The 19,014-nt window shown below is 52.3% G+C and overlaps 1 protein-coding gene and 2 non-coding genes across 7 annotated transcripts in view; 1 reads left to right on the top strand and 2 right to left on the bottom strand.

Moving 5' to 3' along the window:
* The window catches only part of LOC128569531 (uncharacterized protein C17orf113), a 63,127-nt gene that overhangs the window by 36,473 nt on the left and 7,640 nt on the right, over positions 1-19,014 (top strand). Inside the window, exons 1-3 of one of the 5 annotated variants that reach the window (XM_053567646.1) lie at positions 3,881-3,899; positions 15,228-15,373; positions 17,789-17,899. In XM_053567646.1, coding sequence (XP_053423621.1) covers positions 17,789-17,899 — 111 coding nt within the window. In that variant the 5' untranslated portion in view covers positions 3,881-3,899; positions 15,228-15,373. Of the gene's footprint in view, positions 1-3,880; positions 3,900-9,300; positions 10,040-12,190; positions 14,397-15,224; positions 15,374-15,895; positions 15,972-17,788; positions 17,900-19,014 lie in introns of those variants that run through there. The other 4 variants (XM_053567642.1, XM_053567645.1, XM_053567644.1 and 1 more) reach the window with 4 other exon arrangements.
* LOC128571442 (small nucleolar RNA Z40) lies at positions 16,069-16,141 on the bottom strand. The gene has a single exon (XR_008375855.1). It is a non-coding gene; the product is annotated as a small nucleolar RNA Z40 (small nucleolar RNA).
* On the bottom strand, positions 16,614-16,748 carry LOC128571447 (small nucleolar RNA SNORA1). The gene has a single exon (XR_008375860.1). It is a non-coding gene; the product is annotated as a small nucleolar RNA SNORA1 (small nucleolar RNA).

The following is a 19,014-nucleotide window of genomic DNA, read 5'->3' as shown; positions in this document are numbered from 1 at the left end:
ACCAGGAGTCCCTCCCTTGTGCCCTCCCTCCTGTCCCTCACATCCCTCTTCCCTCTGTCACTCTGGCTGGGTTTCATTTGCTCCTAGCTCTGCACTACTCCACAGTGCCTCCAAAGGCAGAGAATGCTCCTGGGTGAGTGCTGAGGACGCCCGGGCTGGGGAGTGGGAGAGGGCTTAGCCTAGCACTGTCCTCCTCCCCTTTCCCCAGCCCTGTCCTTTTCCTGCGATTGTTGGCCCCCCAAAGTTGTCTGCCAGGTGATTCTTGTACCCTTTCCCAGGTCCAAGAGTGGGTGGGGAAGCCCCCACTCTGGCTGAGGACAAAGGGGGAGGGAGGGGCAGGAAGGGCTGGGGAGGTGGAGGCCCACCCTGCAGGAACCCGGTGTGTTGCACATCTGAGGAAATGAGTGTTCAGGGAGGCTGTCTCAAAGGTGCCTTGTATCAGATCACACCTTCAAGCCCCAGTAAGGGACCAGGGCGGGGGAAAAGTCTGGAGGGGCTAAAGAGTAAGCTGTTACCGCAGCTAAGAGGTAGGCAGAAGGGGGCAGACAAAAACCAGGGTGGGCTTCTCCCAGAGAACCAGCCACTGCACTGAGATCAGAACCGGTGTCCCCTGTTTAACCTTGGTCTCCCCGCTCACCTCTCCACACAGGAGGTTACCTGGCCTTTTATGAGTGAGACGGCCATCACCTTTCACTGGGGGCAAGGGCCTGGAGGTAGTAGGGCTAGGGACAGTTTCTTTTGTGATCAGCCTCTGGGGTTTTTCTCTAGCTTGGGGGGGAATCTGGAACATCAACACATCCTGAGTGCTGGATGTCCCAGAAGTGGGTGGGGGGCTCTGGAGAATGTGGGGAGGAATCCCCTGGCCGTGGTCAGAATCCTACTGGGGAACAGGCAAACAGTGGGTCTCAGGTCAACCTTCCACTCTCTGCCTTTAGAGCGCTCTCTCTTGGATTGCCATTTTCTTTGCAGATTTCTGGGTTTATCTGTGATGGAAATGGCAACATTATTGAGATGTGCTGTGTGCGCGTACATACCCTACTGTCTGTCCTGTGACTCCAGGTTGGGGTGGGGAATGGGAGTGGGCTATATGCTCTTTTAAGTCCGATGCATTTATTTTTGAAAGGGGAGTGTGTGTACACACCTATGCCAGTATCTGCGTATGGCTCTCTGTGTCTGTGTATCTGTCTTTGTGAAGGTGTGTGCCCCTGCCCATGCCTATTGCTTCATATTCTCTGAATATGCATCTGCAGGGGTCTGCATGTCCATAGACATCTGTCCCTCTGGGTATATATATATATATATATATATATATATATATACACAAGTATGTCTTTGTCAATCGTGCCCATCTATGTATACGTGAGTGTTCATGCGTGGCCAGTGTGCCTGCCTTTGCCTCTCAGCCAGCATGTGTATCCATCTGTCTTGGCAAGGATACCCCCTCCATATGTGCACACATCCGTATATGTAGATAGAACATCTAACTGGACAGATTATGTACCCGTGTGCCTTGGATCTGTGCCTTTCACATCTGTGGGTGCCTATGGACCTCAGGGTGTGTGTCCTCCTGTTCTTGTGTCTCTCTCTCTTTTCCAGTTGTGGCAAAACAACAGGATGTGTGGGCGGCGCCTGTGGCTCAGTCGGTAAGGCGCCGGCCCCATATACAGAGGGTGGCGGGTTCAAACCCGGCCCCCGCTGAACTGCAAACCAAAAAATAGCCGGGCGTTGTGGCAGACACCTGTAGTCCCAGCTACTCGGGAGGCTGAGGCAGGAGAATCCCTTAAGCCCAGGAGTTGGAGGTTGCTGTGAGCTGTGTGATGCCATGGCACGCTACCGAGGGCCATAAAGTGAGACTCTGTCTCTACAAAAAAAAAAAAAACCAACAGGATGTGGTTTCCTGTATCCCCTCCATTGGGTGGCAGCCAGGGTGGTGTTATCTCATAAGATGCCTGCTCTGTGCCTTTGCCTCAGCCTTGCTTGGACCTCCAGGGTCAGCCTTTTTTCTGCAGCAGTCCTAGGAGCTGTGAATCCCTGGCCAGGTTGGGGATAGACCGCTTGCTCTGAGACACTTACCAGTGGCTATTCTGCTACAAAATGCCATCAAAGAAGACCTAACCCCCAGCTGACTTTTGCAGAGGTGTAGAATTCATGTGCCATTCTGAGGCAGGTGTGGGGGCTGCACCAATCCCCATTGCCCTTCATTTGAGTGAAGCCAGGAGCCAGGCTACATGTGTTTGTACATGTGCCCTGACTCATGCACCATCCAGCAACCCTGGGGCCAGGGTTCATTGTGAATGTCAGAGGCAGATGGTGGTGACACAGAGCAGTGCTATGCAAAGGGTGCTGAGGAGGAGCACCCAGCAGCCACTGGAGGGACTGGGGGTGCTGGGACCTCAAATCAATGTGTGCCTTAGGCCTTGTGCAGGACAGCAGTGTATACTCAATTGTGAGAGGGCTGAAAGGCATTTCCAGATGACTTTATGCTGCCTGGAAGGGGAGACTGGGTCACCAAGTGCCTTGGCATCTCCTTGATCCATAGGGGGCAGGCCCATTCCCTCTTCAAATGGCCTCCACACCCAGTACCTCATTTGGTCCTCAGACCTATTCTTGTCCTGCTCCGTCCTCCTGCCTGGTTGTAATTCCCACTTCACAGATAAGAAAATGGAGGCTTATAGCTAAGTGTCCAGTCTGAGGCCTCACAGTTAAATATAACTGGAGCTCCATCCTAGGCCTCTAAGACTGCGGGTCCAGGAGGGTGCTACACCCCACATTCCTCCTGTAGGAAACCCACCCCTTCCCTTTACCTCTGCAGAGAACCCAGACAGGGGCAAGGGTCGCCTGTGCATCTGAGATGAGAAGTCTAGGAATAGGTCACTCCTTACCCTTCCGCCTTCCCCCCCCCTTCTGTCAGTTCCATTACAAATAACTCATTAGACTAAAACACTGGGCTCCATGGCTGACACCTCTAATCCTAGCACTCTGGGAGGCCAAGGTGGGTGGATTCACTGAGCTCACAGGTTCAAGACCAGTCTGAGCCACAGCAAGACCTCATCTCTAAAAATACCTGGGCATTGTGGCGGGCACCTGTAGTCCCAGCTGCTTGGGAGGCTGAGGCAAGAGAATCGCTTGAGCCCAAGAGTTTGAGGTTGCTGTGAGCTGTGACACCATAGCACTCTACCAAGGGCGACACTGTGAGACTCTGTCGCAATAAATAAATAAATAAATAAATAAATAGATAACACTGGGCTCAAACTCCTTCGTGGCAGGAAGATAGGAAGATCCAAGTTCTCAGCATTGCCCCCAGAGCCTTCCACCATCAGGCACTGCTGGGCCCCTTGGCTCCACCTGGACCTTTTTGAACCTGCAGGGCACTTTCAACTTCCTGGTGGGTCTTTGCTTTGCCATCCTACAGCCTAGAAAGCCATGCTCTTGGTAAAATTTAACTTGTCTTGCAGCATAATCTAAGTGACTCTCGCTCTGCAGCCCCTTGGCTGACCTCCCCCTGCTGGGTGATCCCAACTCACTTGCTTCCTAACTCTCAGAGCACTTGGCCGCCTGTAGCATCCACCCCTGTCTCTCAACGACTGTGGGGTCCTCTAGGAACCCGCGGGTGGACCTGAGGACTGAATGAAACCCTGCGGTCCAGCCTGAGTCACTCCTGCAACAGCGCAGGCGAGGCGAGGCGAGGCGAGGCGGCCGAGCGCACCTGGCGGGCGGGAGTCGCCGCAGGTAGGCGCGGCCAAGGTGAATCCCTGGGGGCCGCCCGCCCTGCCCACCACTGCGAGGGCTACCGGCGCCTCTTCGCCCCGGTTACCGCTAGTGGCTGCTGTCGTTCAGTGAAGCCCAAGGAGACCGCGGCCAGAGCGTCCACCGCCCAAGATGGTGGCTCCCGCGTCTCCGTGAGTGTGTGCGGGTGGGGCGGGGTGCGTGGGCCAGGCTGGGCGTCCCCAACAGGAGCGGGCGGGCGGGGCGGGCAGAGGCCCCTGTCTCTGCCGGACTCAGCAGAGGGCTGGTCCCCACGCGCACCCCAGAGGAAGTACCCCCCATGCCTCCCCGTTCCAACCCCCGGGAGGATGGGTGAGGGGGTGCAGGGAACCCAGCACCTACTCTGCCCAGATTATGGACTTCTCTTAGCGGGGTCTTCAAGGAAGGGGTCCAAAGGAATCTAGGGAGGAGGTTGTGGACCCCCATCCTGGGGCCAAATCAATAGTCTTTGAGGTTCACCTACCGAGGTGGAAGGGATGAGAGGGAACAGACCCACACACAACCATCCTGGGGCCCACAAGTTGTGTTGGCTGCCTAGCCAGGGTATGATAGATGTGACTGATTTGGGTCTGTGACAGGCGTGCCCTCCTGGTCAGCCCTAGTCATGTTTCATCTATACCTCACCCCACCCAGCTTGGTTCCTTCAGTTTAAGGTGGGGGGAGTGTCATGGATTATGACCTCAAACAGAACTTTCTGGGATGATACAGTCTCTATCTGCACTGTCCAGTACAATAGCCACTAGCCACTTTACAATAGCCACTAGCCACAAGTGGCTATTGAGCACTTGAAAAGTGGCTAATGTGAGCTGAATTTTAAAATTCTTATTTAATCCTAATTAATTTAAACAGCCACATGCAGCTAGTGGCGGCTGCCTTGGATGCCACATGTTTCGAATCTCCATCTTCCCGTGCTCTGCCTACCTTCTCTTTTGTTCTGCAAAACGAGGCAGGATAGCCAGCTTCTAGGTACATGGAAGGGAACTGAGAAACTTCCAGAAGGGTATCACCTTGGTCTTGTACACCCTTCCACCATTTTAAGATTCTTTGATCTTTGAGTAGTGGCTGACAGAGGGCTGGCCAAGGTCATAGAATCACAGGATCCTGGGAGGAAAGCATGTCAAGGGCAGCTGTTTAACCACCCAACAGATACTCCATTGCTCTCTCTTCCTGAAAGCTTTCTCTCTCTTATCATTCAGCCCAAATTTTGTGGAGCACCAGCTGGGTGTCTGGCACTATTCACTTTCTGGGGTTCAGACCGGAAGAAGTTCATTACCTTTCCTGACCACAGGGAACCTGCATGGAGGGGGTGCAGAGAGGGGACAAAGCAACAGAACTAACAGACATAAGCATTTGTAGGCTGTGGGGTATGCAATGGAGGGAACAGGGGCAGTGACAGAAAAGGAAGGGAATTTCTGGCAAAGGGCAATCAGAGAAGCCTCCTGTGAAGAAGGGATAGTTAAGCCTGAGGCCTTAGCTTGGAATAGACCAAGTAAAGTATTGGGAGGGCAGGTGGGAACATTGTAGAAGAAGGGACAGCATATGCAAAGACCCTGGCACTCTGGAGGAACTGTGAGAAGGCTGGCATTGCTGGAAGGGGAGGGAGACGAGTGGCTACTAGAAAGGTCAGCAACCCTGGCATTTGGCAGATCTCAAAGGGATTCTGGCACTGGCCTTAAAGCAGTGTTTTTGAACCTTTTTATCCATGGCACACTTGAACCTCTAGTCAAACTTCCACGGCACATTTAAATTATGTTGATAAAAAAAAGAGTAAAAAAATATATACTTACTGTGCTTTGAATGTCTTTCAAAAATAATTTAATGATCTTTAAAAATTTCATGGCACACTGGTTGAAAATCACTACCTTAGGGCGGCGCCTGTGGCTCAGTGAGTAGGGCACCGGCCCCATATGCCGAGGGTGGCGGGTTCAAACCCAGCCCCGGCCAAACTGCAACCAAAAAATAGCCGGGCGTTGTGGCGGGTGCCTGTAGTCCCAGCTGCTCAGGAGGCTGAGGCAAGAGAATCGCGTAAGCCCAGGAGTTAGAGGTTGCTGTGAGCCGTGTGACGCCACGGCACTCTACCAAGGGCGGTACAGTGAGACTCTGTCTCTACAAAAAAAAAAAAAGAAAGAAAATCACTACCTTAGAGGGATAGGTGGTAATGGAGAGATTTTAAGCAGTGTGAATTAAAAAGCCTACTCTGGGCTCAGGATGGGTAAGAGTGGAAGCCCAGAATGCCTTTAGGAAGCAACTGCATAAGTCCAGGCAAAAGATAAAGGTGACCTGGACAAAGCCACCTGGCAGCAGTGCAGAGATGAGTTAGAAGTGTATTGTAGTCCAGGCATAGTGACTCACACCTTTAATCCTAGCACTCTGGGAGTCTGAGGCAGGAGGATTCCTTGAGCTCAGGACTTTGAGACTAGCCTGAGCAAGAGCGAGACCCTGTCTCTGCTAAAAATAGAAATATTAGCTGGGCATTATGGCAGGCACCTGTAGTCCCAGCTACTTGGGAGGCTGAGGCAGGAGGATCACCTGAATCCAGCAGTTTGAGGGTGCTGTCAGCTAGCCTGATGCCACAACACTCTAGCCTAGGCAACAGAGTGAGATGCTGTCTTAAAAAAAAAAAATGTATTGTGGATAGACCGGGTGTTGGATGTGGAGGGCAGTGGATATTAGAAGGGCAGGTTTCTGGGCAGAGCATCTGGGAAGGAGGATGGGTCTTTCTTCAGGTGGGGATGACTGGGAGAGAGCATATTTGTTTCCTTGAGAATTCCATCCTGTCTAGAGTTCCATCTTGACAGGACAGAAAGGCAGCTATATGGAGCCCTGTGGTGCCCAGGCTGGGGTTGTATATTTTAGTGTGGTCTACAGAGATGGTTCTGAAATCTTGAGACAGTTTATGGCTGGGAAGAGGAGGAGATGAGCTGCAGAGGCTGAGGAGTGCCTAAGTAGAAAGGAAAACCAGGGGATATGGGTCTTAGAAAACGGTGTCAAGGAAGACATGGTGAGTGGCACCACATGCCCCTCAGAGTCCAGGGAAAGAGGGCCAAAGAGTTTCACCTCTATCAAGATGGATGGCCTTTCCTTATATTGAATGGGCTGGCCCTGGAATTCTCATCTACCCTTGTGTTTTTTTTCCTACCCCCTATGTGTCAGTTCCACACAAAGCACTGGGTATAAATATCAAGTGGACAAAACAGAGTCACTGTGGTTCAGAGCTTAGTATCATCTAATTGACTATCTCAGAAACAAGGCATTCTTCTATATAGCCAAAATAAATCCTTTCTTTCTGTTAAAAAAACCAACCTTTACTGAGAAGCATCTTCATGCCCAGCCCCATACAGGGACTTAGAGATGTGAGAATGAACAAACATAGTCTTTGCCTTTCAAGAACCAAGTGCAGAGATACATAGGGATCCCTGCATTCACCATGTATTGCAGAGACGCATGCGCGGAGGACTGTGGGACGAGAGGATAGGTAACAGCCGAGGTTGGGGGGGATCAGGGTAGCAGAGGGGATGCCTCAGCTACTGTCAATGAGTAAGTGGGAATTAGCCAGGGAAGAGGAGGGATAGGGAATTCTAGGCTCAAAGGATGAAGGCAGGAACACAAGTAATAGCTTGGTGCATGTGGGGAATGGTGAACCTTTGGGGTTGATCAGGCAGACAGGGATGGCTGGGGGCTTTGGAAGTGTTCAGAGGTGAGGAAGGGTCCTGATGGTGCGTGGTGAGGTGTGTAGACTTTGGCAGTGGGGTACCGCTGAAGAGGTAGAAGCAAGGGAGTGACACAGTCAGATCTGTGTGTGAGCTGCTCTCGCTGGCTGCTGATTGCTGGCTGAAGGTGAGGTTGAGGGAAGTGGCCGAGCAGAGACAGAGGCCGCTGCAATATCCGGGTAAGCTGGTGAGGGCTAAACTGCGCAGCTTAGGAGAAAGGTGGTGGGGCCTGGGATCTCAGCGTGGCCTCTGGGATCAGGAGGATGTGGGCTCTAACTCTGCCTCAGTCACTTACTTGGGCAGGTCACTTTTGAAACCTTGGGCAAGTCAGTTGAAGTCACAGAGGCTTGGGGAGGATAAATACCACCCAAGAGAAGATAAATACTTGGGCGTCCTGGCTTGGCGCCCATAGCACAGTGGTTACGGCACCAACCACATACATTGAGGGTGGCGGGTTTGAACCTAGACCGGGCCAGCTATACAACAATGACAACTGCAACACAAAATGGCCAGTTGTTTTGGTGGTTGCCTGTAGTCCCAGCTACTTGGGAGGCTGAGGCATGAGAATTGCTTATGCCCAAGAGTTTGAGGTTGTTGTGAGCTTTGATGCCGTAGCATTCTACCAAGGGCGACATAGTGAGACTCTGTCTCAAAAAAAAAAAAAAAGAGTAACCTTGGTCTTCTCAGGGAGCATTGTAAAGTACTCAGCACAGAGCTTGACTCTGTTCACACTCAATAAATGGTACTGCTGTTACCATGAGGCATAGAGAGAAGGGGACAGAGTGGGGAGATAATTAGGATGTAGAATCGGCAGGTTTGGGCCAGTGTCTGGAAATGGGCTTCTGGTCCTGAACTGCTCATCCTGGCCTGGTGAGGTGGTAGAGTGAGGGAGGTAGAGGCAGCCAGTTGGGGCCTTCAGTCTGGGGCTCAGCCCCTAAAGCATCTCTAGTCAGGGCCGCCCTTCCTAGAACTACACTACCAGTGTTGAGCGTGTATGTGTGTGTGTGAAAGAGAGAGCACTTGTGTGTGTATGGAAGGGAGCTCTAGAGAAAGCAAATCCCATTCCTCAATCCCATGACTGGTGAAGCTCAGTTGATCACTGTGGGCTAGAAGGATAAGTCATCCCTTGGGCTATGAGTCAGGCTGTCAAATTTTAGTCCTGACTCAGCCATAAATCACTCATCAGCCCTGAAAATCACTGTCTCCTGACTTAATTTCCCTAGTTATAATAAAATGTGGTTGCACATAGCCAGGCATGGTGGCTCATGCCTGTAATCCTAGCACTCTGGGAGACCCAGGCAGGAGGATCACTTCAGCTTAGGAGTTTGAGACCAGCCTGAGCAAGCGAGAGACCCTGTCTCTACTAAAAATAGAAAAACTAACCTGGTGTTGTGGCGGGCACCTGTAGTCCCAGCTACTCAAGAGGCTGAAGCAGGAGGATCCCTTGAGCCTAAGAGTTTAAGGTTGCTGTGAGCTATGATGCCACGGCATTCTACCCAGGGTGACAAAGTGAGACTCTGTCTCAAAAAGAAAAAAAAGTGTGGTTGCATAGATGGTATGAGTCTTTCCAGCTCTGAGTTCTAAGAAGCTTCAACAGTCAAGTTAATCAATGCCTTGTCCTGAGTGGAAGGAGACCTTCCCAGGAGGCTGGGGTTCCTACATCTCCCCTGCTTTGGATAACAGTGTAGGACCCTTTGCATGACTCCACCCATTTCCAATAGCTCCTCAGCTGGAGGGCTCTGTGGGTAGCATGAACCCTACTGCCCCACCCTACCCCCTTCAAGACAGACCCCTAACACTTCTCCCTTGTCTCTTTCATCTCCAGTCTCCCACAGGTGGAGCAGGAATAAACAAACTTTCCAGACTAAATTAGGTAGATGATCCCTGTTAGCTTGACAGGCTGCCCCACTCCTGCCTCTCCACCAACTCCCCCAACAAGGGAGCTGTCTATATGTGAGGGGGTGATAGGAGGGTAAGAGCATTTGGGTAGGGGTTAGGGGTCCCCTTCCCCAAGAACAGGAATGGTACCCCCTGGGAAGAAACCAGCTGGAGAGGCCTCCAACTCCAACAAGAAGTGCAAGCGGTACTTCAATGAGCACTGGAAAGAGGAGTTTACCTGGCTGGACTTTGACTATGAGCGGAAGCTGATGTTCTGCCTTGAGTGCCGCCAGGCCCTGGTGCGGAATAAGCATGGCAAGGCCGAGAACGCCTTCACAGTGGGCACTGACAACTTCCAGCGCCACGCCCTGCTGCGCCACGTTACCTCAGGAGCCCACCGCCAGGCCCTGGCTGTCAACCAGGGCCAGCCCCCTTATGAGGGCCAGGCTGAAGGAGGAGAGGCCTGCCCAGGTCTGGCTATCACCCCCATCTCCAGAAATATCAAGGTGGAGGTGGACCCGGCCAAAGTGGCTATACTGACCACTGTGTACTGCATGGCCAAGGAGGATGTGCCAGATGACCGCTGCTCTGCCCTGCTCGAGCTGCAGAGGTTCAACCTGTGCCAGGCGCTGCTGGGCACAGAGCATGGTGATTACTACAACCCCAGGAGGGTGAGGGACATGCAGGTGGGTGGCAGCCAGAGGTACAGGGGAGGGCTTTGGGAGGGAGGACACACAGCCATGTGGGAACAGCCCCAGCATGCCAGGCCCCTGGGCAGCAGCCAGGGCACTTCATACCTTCGCCCTCTAGAACCTTTGCTGAAGGTCTACTATATGGGCCAGTTGCAGGGAGTACAACTGTGAAGAGGCCAGACCAGGCCCTGTCCTTGTAGGACACAGGGATGCTCTTCTTACCATCTATGCTAGAGGTTACAAATGGGTGGCCTGAGGGCTTGTTTGGCCCACAAATGTGTTTTATTGGTTTCCACAGTGTTTTTGGAAAACTCAAATTAGTTTCCAAATTTACAAAATCAGGACAGGGGCAGAGTGCAGTGGCTCACGCCTATAATCCTAGCACTCTGTGAGGCTGAAGGAGGGTGGATTGCCCTGAGCTCACAGGTTCGAGACTAGCTTAAACAAGAGAAAGACCCTGTATCTAAAAATAGCTGGGCATTGTGGCGGTCTCCTATAGTCCCAGCTACTCGGGAGACTGAGGCAAGAGAATAGCTTGAGCCCAAGGTTGGAGGTTGCTGTGAGCTATGACGCCATGGCACTGTACCGAGGGTGACACAATGAGACTCTGTCTCAAAAAAAAACAAAAAAAAGATAGATCAGGACAGGTTACACGTGTCTCATATCTGTAATCCCAGCACTTTGGGAGGTTAAGTCAGGAGGATCACTGGAGGCCAGGAGTTTGAGACTAGCCTGGGCAATGAGACCTCATATCTTTAAAAAAGCAAAAATCAGATTATATATAAAAGCCTGTATTTGTGGCTTCTATTGAAAAGTGAGGGCCCCATGCTGTCAGGACAGAATGTGCTGGAGCTGGAGCTGGAGAGCAGAGCATAGGCTGGCCGCAGTCTTTCTTGTTCACTGCAGCTTATCCCTGGCCCGATTCAAGCTCAATATCACCTTCATGGGCCCTGGAAGCTGTGTCCTGGGAACTAGCTATGTATGTCCTGGGGTGAGGACAGAGGGAAATTGGATCTCGTCCTACAGATAAATGACAGAGACGGAAAGAGCACACAGTTGAGCCCCTGTGTAACTGGTCAGGAGTTGGGAATGCATGTGTCTCTCAGTCCCTGAATAAGATGCTGGAGACCCTGGGAACAAGGTGGGCTGGGGCAATGCTGTAGAAAAACACAATGAGAAATCCATTCTCCCTACAGCTCTTTATGATTTGGGGTGGGTGTTGTGACGGGCGCCTATAGTCCCAGCTACTTGGGAGGCTGAAGCAAGAGAATAGCTTGAGCCCAAGAGTTGGAGGTTGCTGTGAGCTGTGATGCCATGGCACTGTACCGAGGGTGACAAAGTGAGAGTCTGTCTCAAAAAAAAAAAAAAAAGATCAGGACAGGTTAGATGTGGCTCATATCTGTAATCCTAGCACTTTGGGAGGCTAAGTCAGGAGGATCACTGGAGGACAGGAGTTTGAGACTAGCGATCTTCGACTCTCGCCGCTACCCACAGGCACCAGAGGAGGTGGGCGCTCGTGGAAAGGGCACTGTGGGTGCTGCTGCGAGACTTCGCGCCTGCCGTGGTGCACCAGGGATAAGTTGCAGTGAACAAGAAAGACTGTGGCAAGCCTATGCTCTATACCTAGCTGAGAACATGGCTGGGTGTGGTGGCTCACACCTGTTCCAGAACTTTGGGAGGCTGAGATGGGAGGACTGCTTGAGGCCAAGAGTTCACAACCAGCCTGGGCCAAACAGCAAGACTGCTTCTCTATAAAAATTTTAAAATTAGCCTACTGTGGTGATGTGTGTTTATACAGCCAGCTGCTCAGAAGTCTGAGGCAGGAGGATGGCCTGAGCCCAAGAGTTTGAGGTTGCAATGAGCTATGACGGCACCACTGAACTCTAGCCTGGGTGACAGAACAAGACCCTCTCTCAAAAGAAGAAAAAACAAATAGAGCAGAGAAAACTGTGGCTCAGAGACTGGCCAGGCTTCAGTAACTAGCCCAAGGTAGCACAGCCAGTAAGTAGCTAAGCCAGGATTAGTCCCTATATGCATCTGACACCAAGGCCTGTGTTCTTGACACTACCCTGCACTGCCTGCCTGCCCACCCATCTCAGGACCAGCTAACTCTCTCCTCTCTCTTTCTTTCCCTGGCTGTCCCAGGTGGCCATTTCCAGTGTCCTGCACATGGAGGCCTGCCAGCGCCTGAAGGCATCCCCATTTGTGGGGCTGGTGTTGGATGAGACCAGGGACTGGCCAGAGTCCCACAGTCTGGCCCTGTTTGCCACTTCAGTGTCGCCCTGTGATGGCCAGCCTGCCACCACTTTCCTGGGCAGTGTGGAGCTGCAGGAGGGCGAGGCCACTGCTGGCCAACTCCTGGACATCCTGCAGGCTTTTGGCGTATCAGCACCCAAGCTGGCCTGGCTCAGCTCAAGCCTCCCCAGTGGCCGCCTGGGAAGTGTAGGCCCCCAGCTCCAGGCCACTTGCCCACTGCTCACAGAGCTGCACTGCCTCCCTGGTCGGACAGACCCTGAGCCTCCTGCCTACCTGAGTGAATATGAAAGCATACTGGATGCCTTGTTCTGCCTCCATGGTGGTCCCAGTTCCCATATGGTACCTGAGCTCCGGGCAGCATTGGACCTTGCAGCTATTGACTTGGCAGGGCCTCGACTAGTGCCCTGGGCCTCCCTGCTGCCTGTCGTGGAAACCGTGGCTGAGGCCTGGCCTTCCCTGGTGCCTGCCCTGGAAGCAGCAGCCTCAGTCTCGCCTACGGCTGCGGCACTGGCCTTGGCCCTGCGCCAGTTCACCTTCATGGCCTTCACACACATGCTGCTGGACGCTCTGCCCTCTGTGCAGAAGCTCGCCCTTGTCCTGCGGGCAGAAGAGCCGGACTTGGCCTTGCTGCAGCCCCTAGTGATGGCGGCTGCAGCCTCCCTCCAAACTCAGCGCGGCTCAGGTGGGGGCCGCCTGCAGGGCTTCCTACAGGAACTGGCATCTTCAGACCCCCACGCTGGTGGCGGGCGCTACACCTACCGCGGCGTGGAGCTGCTCGGTTACTCTGAAGCTGCGGTCCGGAGCTTGGAGCGGCTCCGGGGGTCTTTCCTGGACTCCATGCGGAGGGGACTGCGGGACTCCTATCCTGGGCCGTCGCTGGATGCCGTGGCCGCGTTCGCTGCGATCTTCGACTCCCGCCGCTACCCGCAGGCGCCAGAGGAGCTGGGCGCTCACGGAGAGGGGGCGCTGCTGGTGCTGCTGCGCGACTTTGCGCCCGCAGTGGTGCGCCAGCGGGCTCTGGGCGACTTCGCGCTCTTCAAGCGCGTGGTGTTCCGCCTCGGGAGGCTCGGCCCGCGGGCCCTGTGCGCCCAGCTGGCGTGCGCGCACTCAGAGCTGCACGAGCTCTTCCCCGACTTCGCCGCCCTCGCCGCCTTGGCTTTGGCCCTACCCGCGGGCGCTGGCCTCCTGGACAAGGTCGGCCGCTGTCGGGAGCTGCGGTGGTGGGGACAGAGCGGGGCCGGGGAAGGCCGGGGCAACCACGTGGTGAAGATCGCAGTGGATGGGCCCCAGCTGCACGAGTTTGACTTTGCGCTGGCCGTGGAGTTCTTAGAGAGTGGGTGGGAGAAGGGGCTTCTGGGGCCGCAGATCACCTAAGGGTGGCCTCCTTATGTTCTCCCAGCCAGCCTGGGGTCCTGGACACTCTGAGGGCCAAGCCGGGCCTGACCTTGCTGCACGCAAGTTGACCTAACTGTGGCCTCCCAGGGCCCTGAGACCAGCCTTCTGCCTTTCCCAGCCCAGCCCTGTGGGATGTAGAGGATTAGATTGGCCCACAGGGGCCTGGGCCGGTGGGCAAAGGTGCTCAGGTCTGGGGAGCCCTAAGTCCCTCCTGCCATTGGCAGAGTTAATGAGGAGTAGCTCACCCTTTTCTCTTCTGGACTCAGCTCAAGCATTGACCCTAGAAAAGATGGGGTTCTTTGTTGGAGCTAGGAAGCCCCGGCCTTGGGAACTAAGGAAAAAGAAAATTGATCCTTGGGCGGCACCTGTGGCTCAAGGAGTAGGGCGCCAGAGGTGGCAGATTCAAACCTAGCCCCGGCCAAAACCAAAAAAAAAAAAAAAAAGAAAGAAAATTGATCCTTGACTGTTTCTTAGACCTACTGCTGACAGTATTTCTTCTCTTCAGATGTGACTAGGGAGTGCCATACTTGTTTTTGCCACACAGCACAGCACTCTCTCTGCACACAGCTAATGGTTCAAGGGCACAATGGTTCAAGAGCAGTAGTGGTGCCTTCCTTCCCCTCTTCACCAATAGGCTGTCAGTGGGCTTTCTGTATGTGACAGTGTACATAGACATATATATCTATAAATGTAAAATAAATCTCTCTTATCTTTCATAGCATTAACACGCAAAAAATTTAAAGGACCTCTTTTGGTTTTGCAATGACAAGGGTCAAAAAAGTCCCAAATGGATTGGATTTTTTTCTAATTTTTTCTTCCTCAAAGTCTGGTTGCTCTCCAAGTTCCTAGCCCTTCCTGCCCTTGCCTCAGACCTTTAAGACCAAAGACTGCAGGACCACAGTGCCGTACCTGCTGCCTTTAAGTACTGGCCTCAGGCCTGGCCCAGGGATCCATATTTATTTGCTTCCTAGTTTTTGACCTCACCAGACCTGGAGCTCACATCCTTTCAGATCCCATGGGTTTCCCATTCACTCATGTCAGCCCTTGATGTGAATGTTGTGGGGATCTGGAGAATAGTCAGAGTGAGACGGGAGGGGGCTGGCCTTTTCCCTAGACCCTTGGGTTTGAGTTTAATTTGCAATAAAGTGGAAACCCAGTGCATCGTGCAGTCTCCATGGTGGTGTGTATGTGAAGGGCCCACCCTGAATCCTCTATCCCCTCTCTTGGCTCTTGGCTGGACCCCCCAGTTGGAGGTTCAAGGGACCATTATACTCTGTGTAGGGGTGGGAGGGTCATCATTCTGGGCTGGGAACCTTGAGCTGTGGACTCTGTTTCCCCAACTGTGGGGAAGAGGGGCACAGAAATGGGGCCTATATTTGCCCTGGGTTTGGCTGGTGGCACTTTGTGAAGAGGGACAGGAGTCTGCCCTGGCTCCACAATTGAGTAGCCCACAGCCTCTTGTGGCTGCAGAAGTAGGAGAGAGCCCGGAGACTCCCTGTTTCAGACTCTGCCCTTCTTCCTCCTGCAGCAGGCCCGGCCTCCAGCGCCCCCAGCCCCTTGCTGGCCTCCCTGCCCCTGCCCTCCCGGCCTCTGCAGCCCCCGCTGGACTTCAAGCACTTACTCACCTTCCACTTCAATGGCGCCACCCCGCTCAGTCTCTTCCCCAACTTCAGCACGGTACGGGCCGGGCTGGTGGTGGGGCATGCAGCCAAGCTTGCGGGTGGGCAGAAGGTGGGCTCAGGGGGGCCAGCTCTCAGCAGCTGGGTCTAACCAAGAGTTTATTCTCCTCCCATGTCCCCCAGAAGGACTAGTGTTCCCAAATAGGGACCCCTAAGCCCTGCCCTCACCTAGGCTGGAGAATAAGATGGTGTCACCCTGTGGTAGGTCACCCCTGTCTCCACTCCCTGTCATCACACCTGCTGGGCCTGTAGGGCCGTAGTCTGTGGGTTCCACTTGGGTTTTTATATAGGAACCTTTGTGGGTGATCTGTGTGTGTCTGGGTGCAGTTGAGGTGTGCCTGTCTGTTGTAGAGCATGTGTCTATCAGTCTTTACATGTTATATGTGGATGTGAATCTGTGTATTCATGTCCAGTGTGTGTGTTTCTAAACGACTCTTTGTATCTGGGTAAGTATGTAATTAATGTGTGTGCCTATGTATTTGAGGGTTGTTTTGTTTTCTTCATTTTTTTTTTTTTGCAGGTTTTTTGGCCAGGCCTGGGTTTGAACCCGCCACCTCCGGCATATGGGGCTGGCACCCTACTCCTTTGAGCTACAGGTGCCGCCCTTCTTCATCTTTTTGTCTTCTGTGTATAAGTTTTGTGTGTGTCTAACCTCTGGGCACATGTGTTTTTGTTTTTGTTTTGTTTTTTGGACAATGTTCAGAAAGGCTATTTTCATTCAGCCCATTCAGAGCAGTTGAACATTTTGCTCATCATCATAACATAACCTTGATAACCAATGAGAATGTACACTGACATAGTAAAATCTAATCGTGTTAAACTAGATTTGACTGCAATCGTATTATTAGATATACGCAGTTCCTGAGTGATACTGCGATGCTAGTGTAAGCAAATCTTCTATACTGCCATAAAAACACAGTATATACAACTTAGTATGTATGAGTGTGCTCCCCTCGCTTAATTATAAAAACATTAAACTGTAGAACAGTCTCAGGCAGATATTTCATGGGATTTCAAGGCTGCCCTAAAAGATTAGGACAAAAGTTATCCTGAAAGATAACTCTGTGTGTTCCTGCCCCTGAAGTCCTTCCACTGGGACAACACATGGAGGGGGATGGCAGTGACAGAGCTGATCCTGACCTGTGTAGGCCTGGAGAGGGGCACCCCTGTCATTAAGCAATGCATGACTATACATTATTCTTGACATTTGTCTGACACATAATTTCCACTCATCAGCAAAATGTCACAGGTCTCATTGTCACCACAGTAATACGTATCCTGTGACAGAAGCATAACCTGTGTCTCAATTTAGCCACATTAACCATGTTTGAACACTATTATAAACAGTGCCCACTCTCATCTAGAATGAGGCTTTGGCACATGTATTTTTGTGTGGGTTTAGGCGATTATGAGTTTGTGGTCATGTGCCATTTGTATGTACATGAGGGTATATCATTCTGCTTGTTTGCAAATTTGCAACCGCCTGTAAGCTTCTGTGCTGTGTGTCTTGTCCGTATATTTTCCGTATATTTTCATGTGTGTGAATGACAAGTGTGTTATGAATTTTATTTCATCTCATCGGCCTTGAACACTATGAGGGTTGGAACCTCTTTCTATTCTCAGGGAAGTTTCGGCACCCATACACTTCTCTAAAAGTTCTGTTTGGTTCCCTGGGGACAGTTTGGAAAGTTTCTCTTGACAAGTCCAGGCAACTTCTGCTATTGGCCCACGTAGGCCCCTGAGAAAAGGTAATAGAAAGCCTTGGTTTGATAGAAGAAAAAAAATGACTTAAGGAAAAGAAAAAAAAAACCCAGATTAATAGTCCAAAGAAATGATCTTACTACTCAGGAAACCCTCAGACTTTCACTTGCTGCTACCTGCCCCCTGCTTTGCCCCTCACCTCCTCAACCTAGCTTTCACTCTCTCAAGAGTTCAGAAGCCTCAGGCCCTGTGACTGTGGCAGATCTGGTGAGATAAGGGCATCATCCCCTAGCCCACAGGTCCAGGCGAGATGGGGAGAGGAAATTCCAACAGAAGAATTCTTTGTCCCTTCCCTGCCTCTCCTTGTGCCCAACTCCCTGTCTCAATAGTTGTAATTCTTACAAAGGGGAAAAAAAAGTGACAAAAAGGGCCACAAGAGATGCCAAGGTGACCACCAGGACTCAGTTCTATTTCCCAGAAGCTTAGATCACTTTGGCCATCCCCTGCCTCCAAACGGAAGCCTAGGCTGAGAGATAAAGTCAGCCAGGGACGAAGATCTTTCTTTTTCTGTGTTTAACATTCACAGGATGGGAAAGTTCTTCCTAGAGGCTGACCTCGGCCCTCCCCAGTAGTCTTTAGTTTGGGGCATTTTGTACCACCCCCCTTCCTGAACCAACCCCAGAGTTATTGTCCCCTCCCACCTCCTTCACAGATGGACCCAGTGCAGAAAGCTGTCATCAGCCACACGTTTGGGGTCGCTGCCCCTCTGAAGAAGAAGCTCTTCATTTCCTGCAATATCTGTCACCTGAGGTTCAACTCAGCGGTGAGAGGGAGCAGGAGAAGCAGGCCTGGGAAGAGCCTGGGCAGGGAGGGCTGGAGCTTAGGCTTCTAGAGTCTTCCCAGGAGGAACATAGGTGGCAAAGGGGCTGCGGTTTATATTTCCCTTCCCATCCTCTCCTTTCCTCCTCTATCCAGATTGCTCTGCCCCTTCCTTCAACCCTTCACTGCTCAGCTCCAGCCCCCTGGGATTCTATCCCTGCCCCTAGGAACCACCATCCCCTCTCCAGAATTCTTTACTGTGTTATCTTTTTTTTTTTTTTTTTTTTTTGTAGAGACAGAGTCTCACTGTACTGCCCTTGGTAGAGTGCCGTGGCATCACACGGCTCACAGCAACCTCTTAACTCTTGGGCTTACGCGATTCTCTTGCCTCAGCCTCCCGAGCAGCTGGGACTACAGGCGCCCGCCACAACGCCCGGCTATTTTTTGGTTGCAGTTTGGCCGGGTTTGGGTTTGAACCCGCCACCCTCGGCATATGGGGCTGGCGCCCTACTCACTGAGCCACAGGCGCCGCCCTTTACTGTGTTATCTTGCAAGAGAGAAGACTGCCCTTTCCCCACTCTGGGTCCCAGGGGCCACCCCATCAGCTCCCTGGTCTGGAGCTGAGTTCTTTTTCTTTTTCTTTCTTTTTTTTCTTTCTTGTGAGACAGAGTCTCAAGCTGTCACCCAGGTAGAATGCTGTGGCATCACAGCTCACAGCAACCTCAGACTCTTGGGCTTAAACCTCTTGTCCAGCCTCCTAAGTAGCTGGGACTTACAGGCACCCACCACAGTGCCCGGCTGTTTTTTTTGGTTGCAATTGTTATTGTTGTTTTAGCTGGCCCAGGCTGGGTTCGAGCCTGCCAGCTTCAGTGTATGTGGCCCACGCCCTGCCCACTGAGCTACAGGCACTGCCATCATTTTTTTTTTTTTTTTTGAAACGGAGTCTCACTCTGTTGCCCAGGCTAGAGTGGTGTGGCATCAGCCTTGCTCACAATTACCTCAAACTCCCTGGTTTAAGTAATCCTCTTGTCTCAACCTCTTGAGTAGCTGAGACTATAGATGCTGCCACAATACCTGGCTAATTTTTCTATTTTCAGTAGAGACAGGGTCTTGCTCTTG

This window comes from Nycticebus coucang, chromosome 18 (genome assembly GCF_027406575.1).
Source record: "Nycticebus coucang isolate mNycCou1 chromosome 18, mNycCou1.pri, whole genome shotgun sequence".
Classification (NCBI taxonomy): domain Eukaryota; kingdom Metazoa; phylum Chordata; class Mammalia; order Primates; family Lorisidae; genus Nycticebus; species Nycticebus coucang.
The sequence above is the reverse complement of the archived record's forward strand: the minus strand, read 5'-3'. Positions and strand labels throughout refer to the sequence as shown.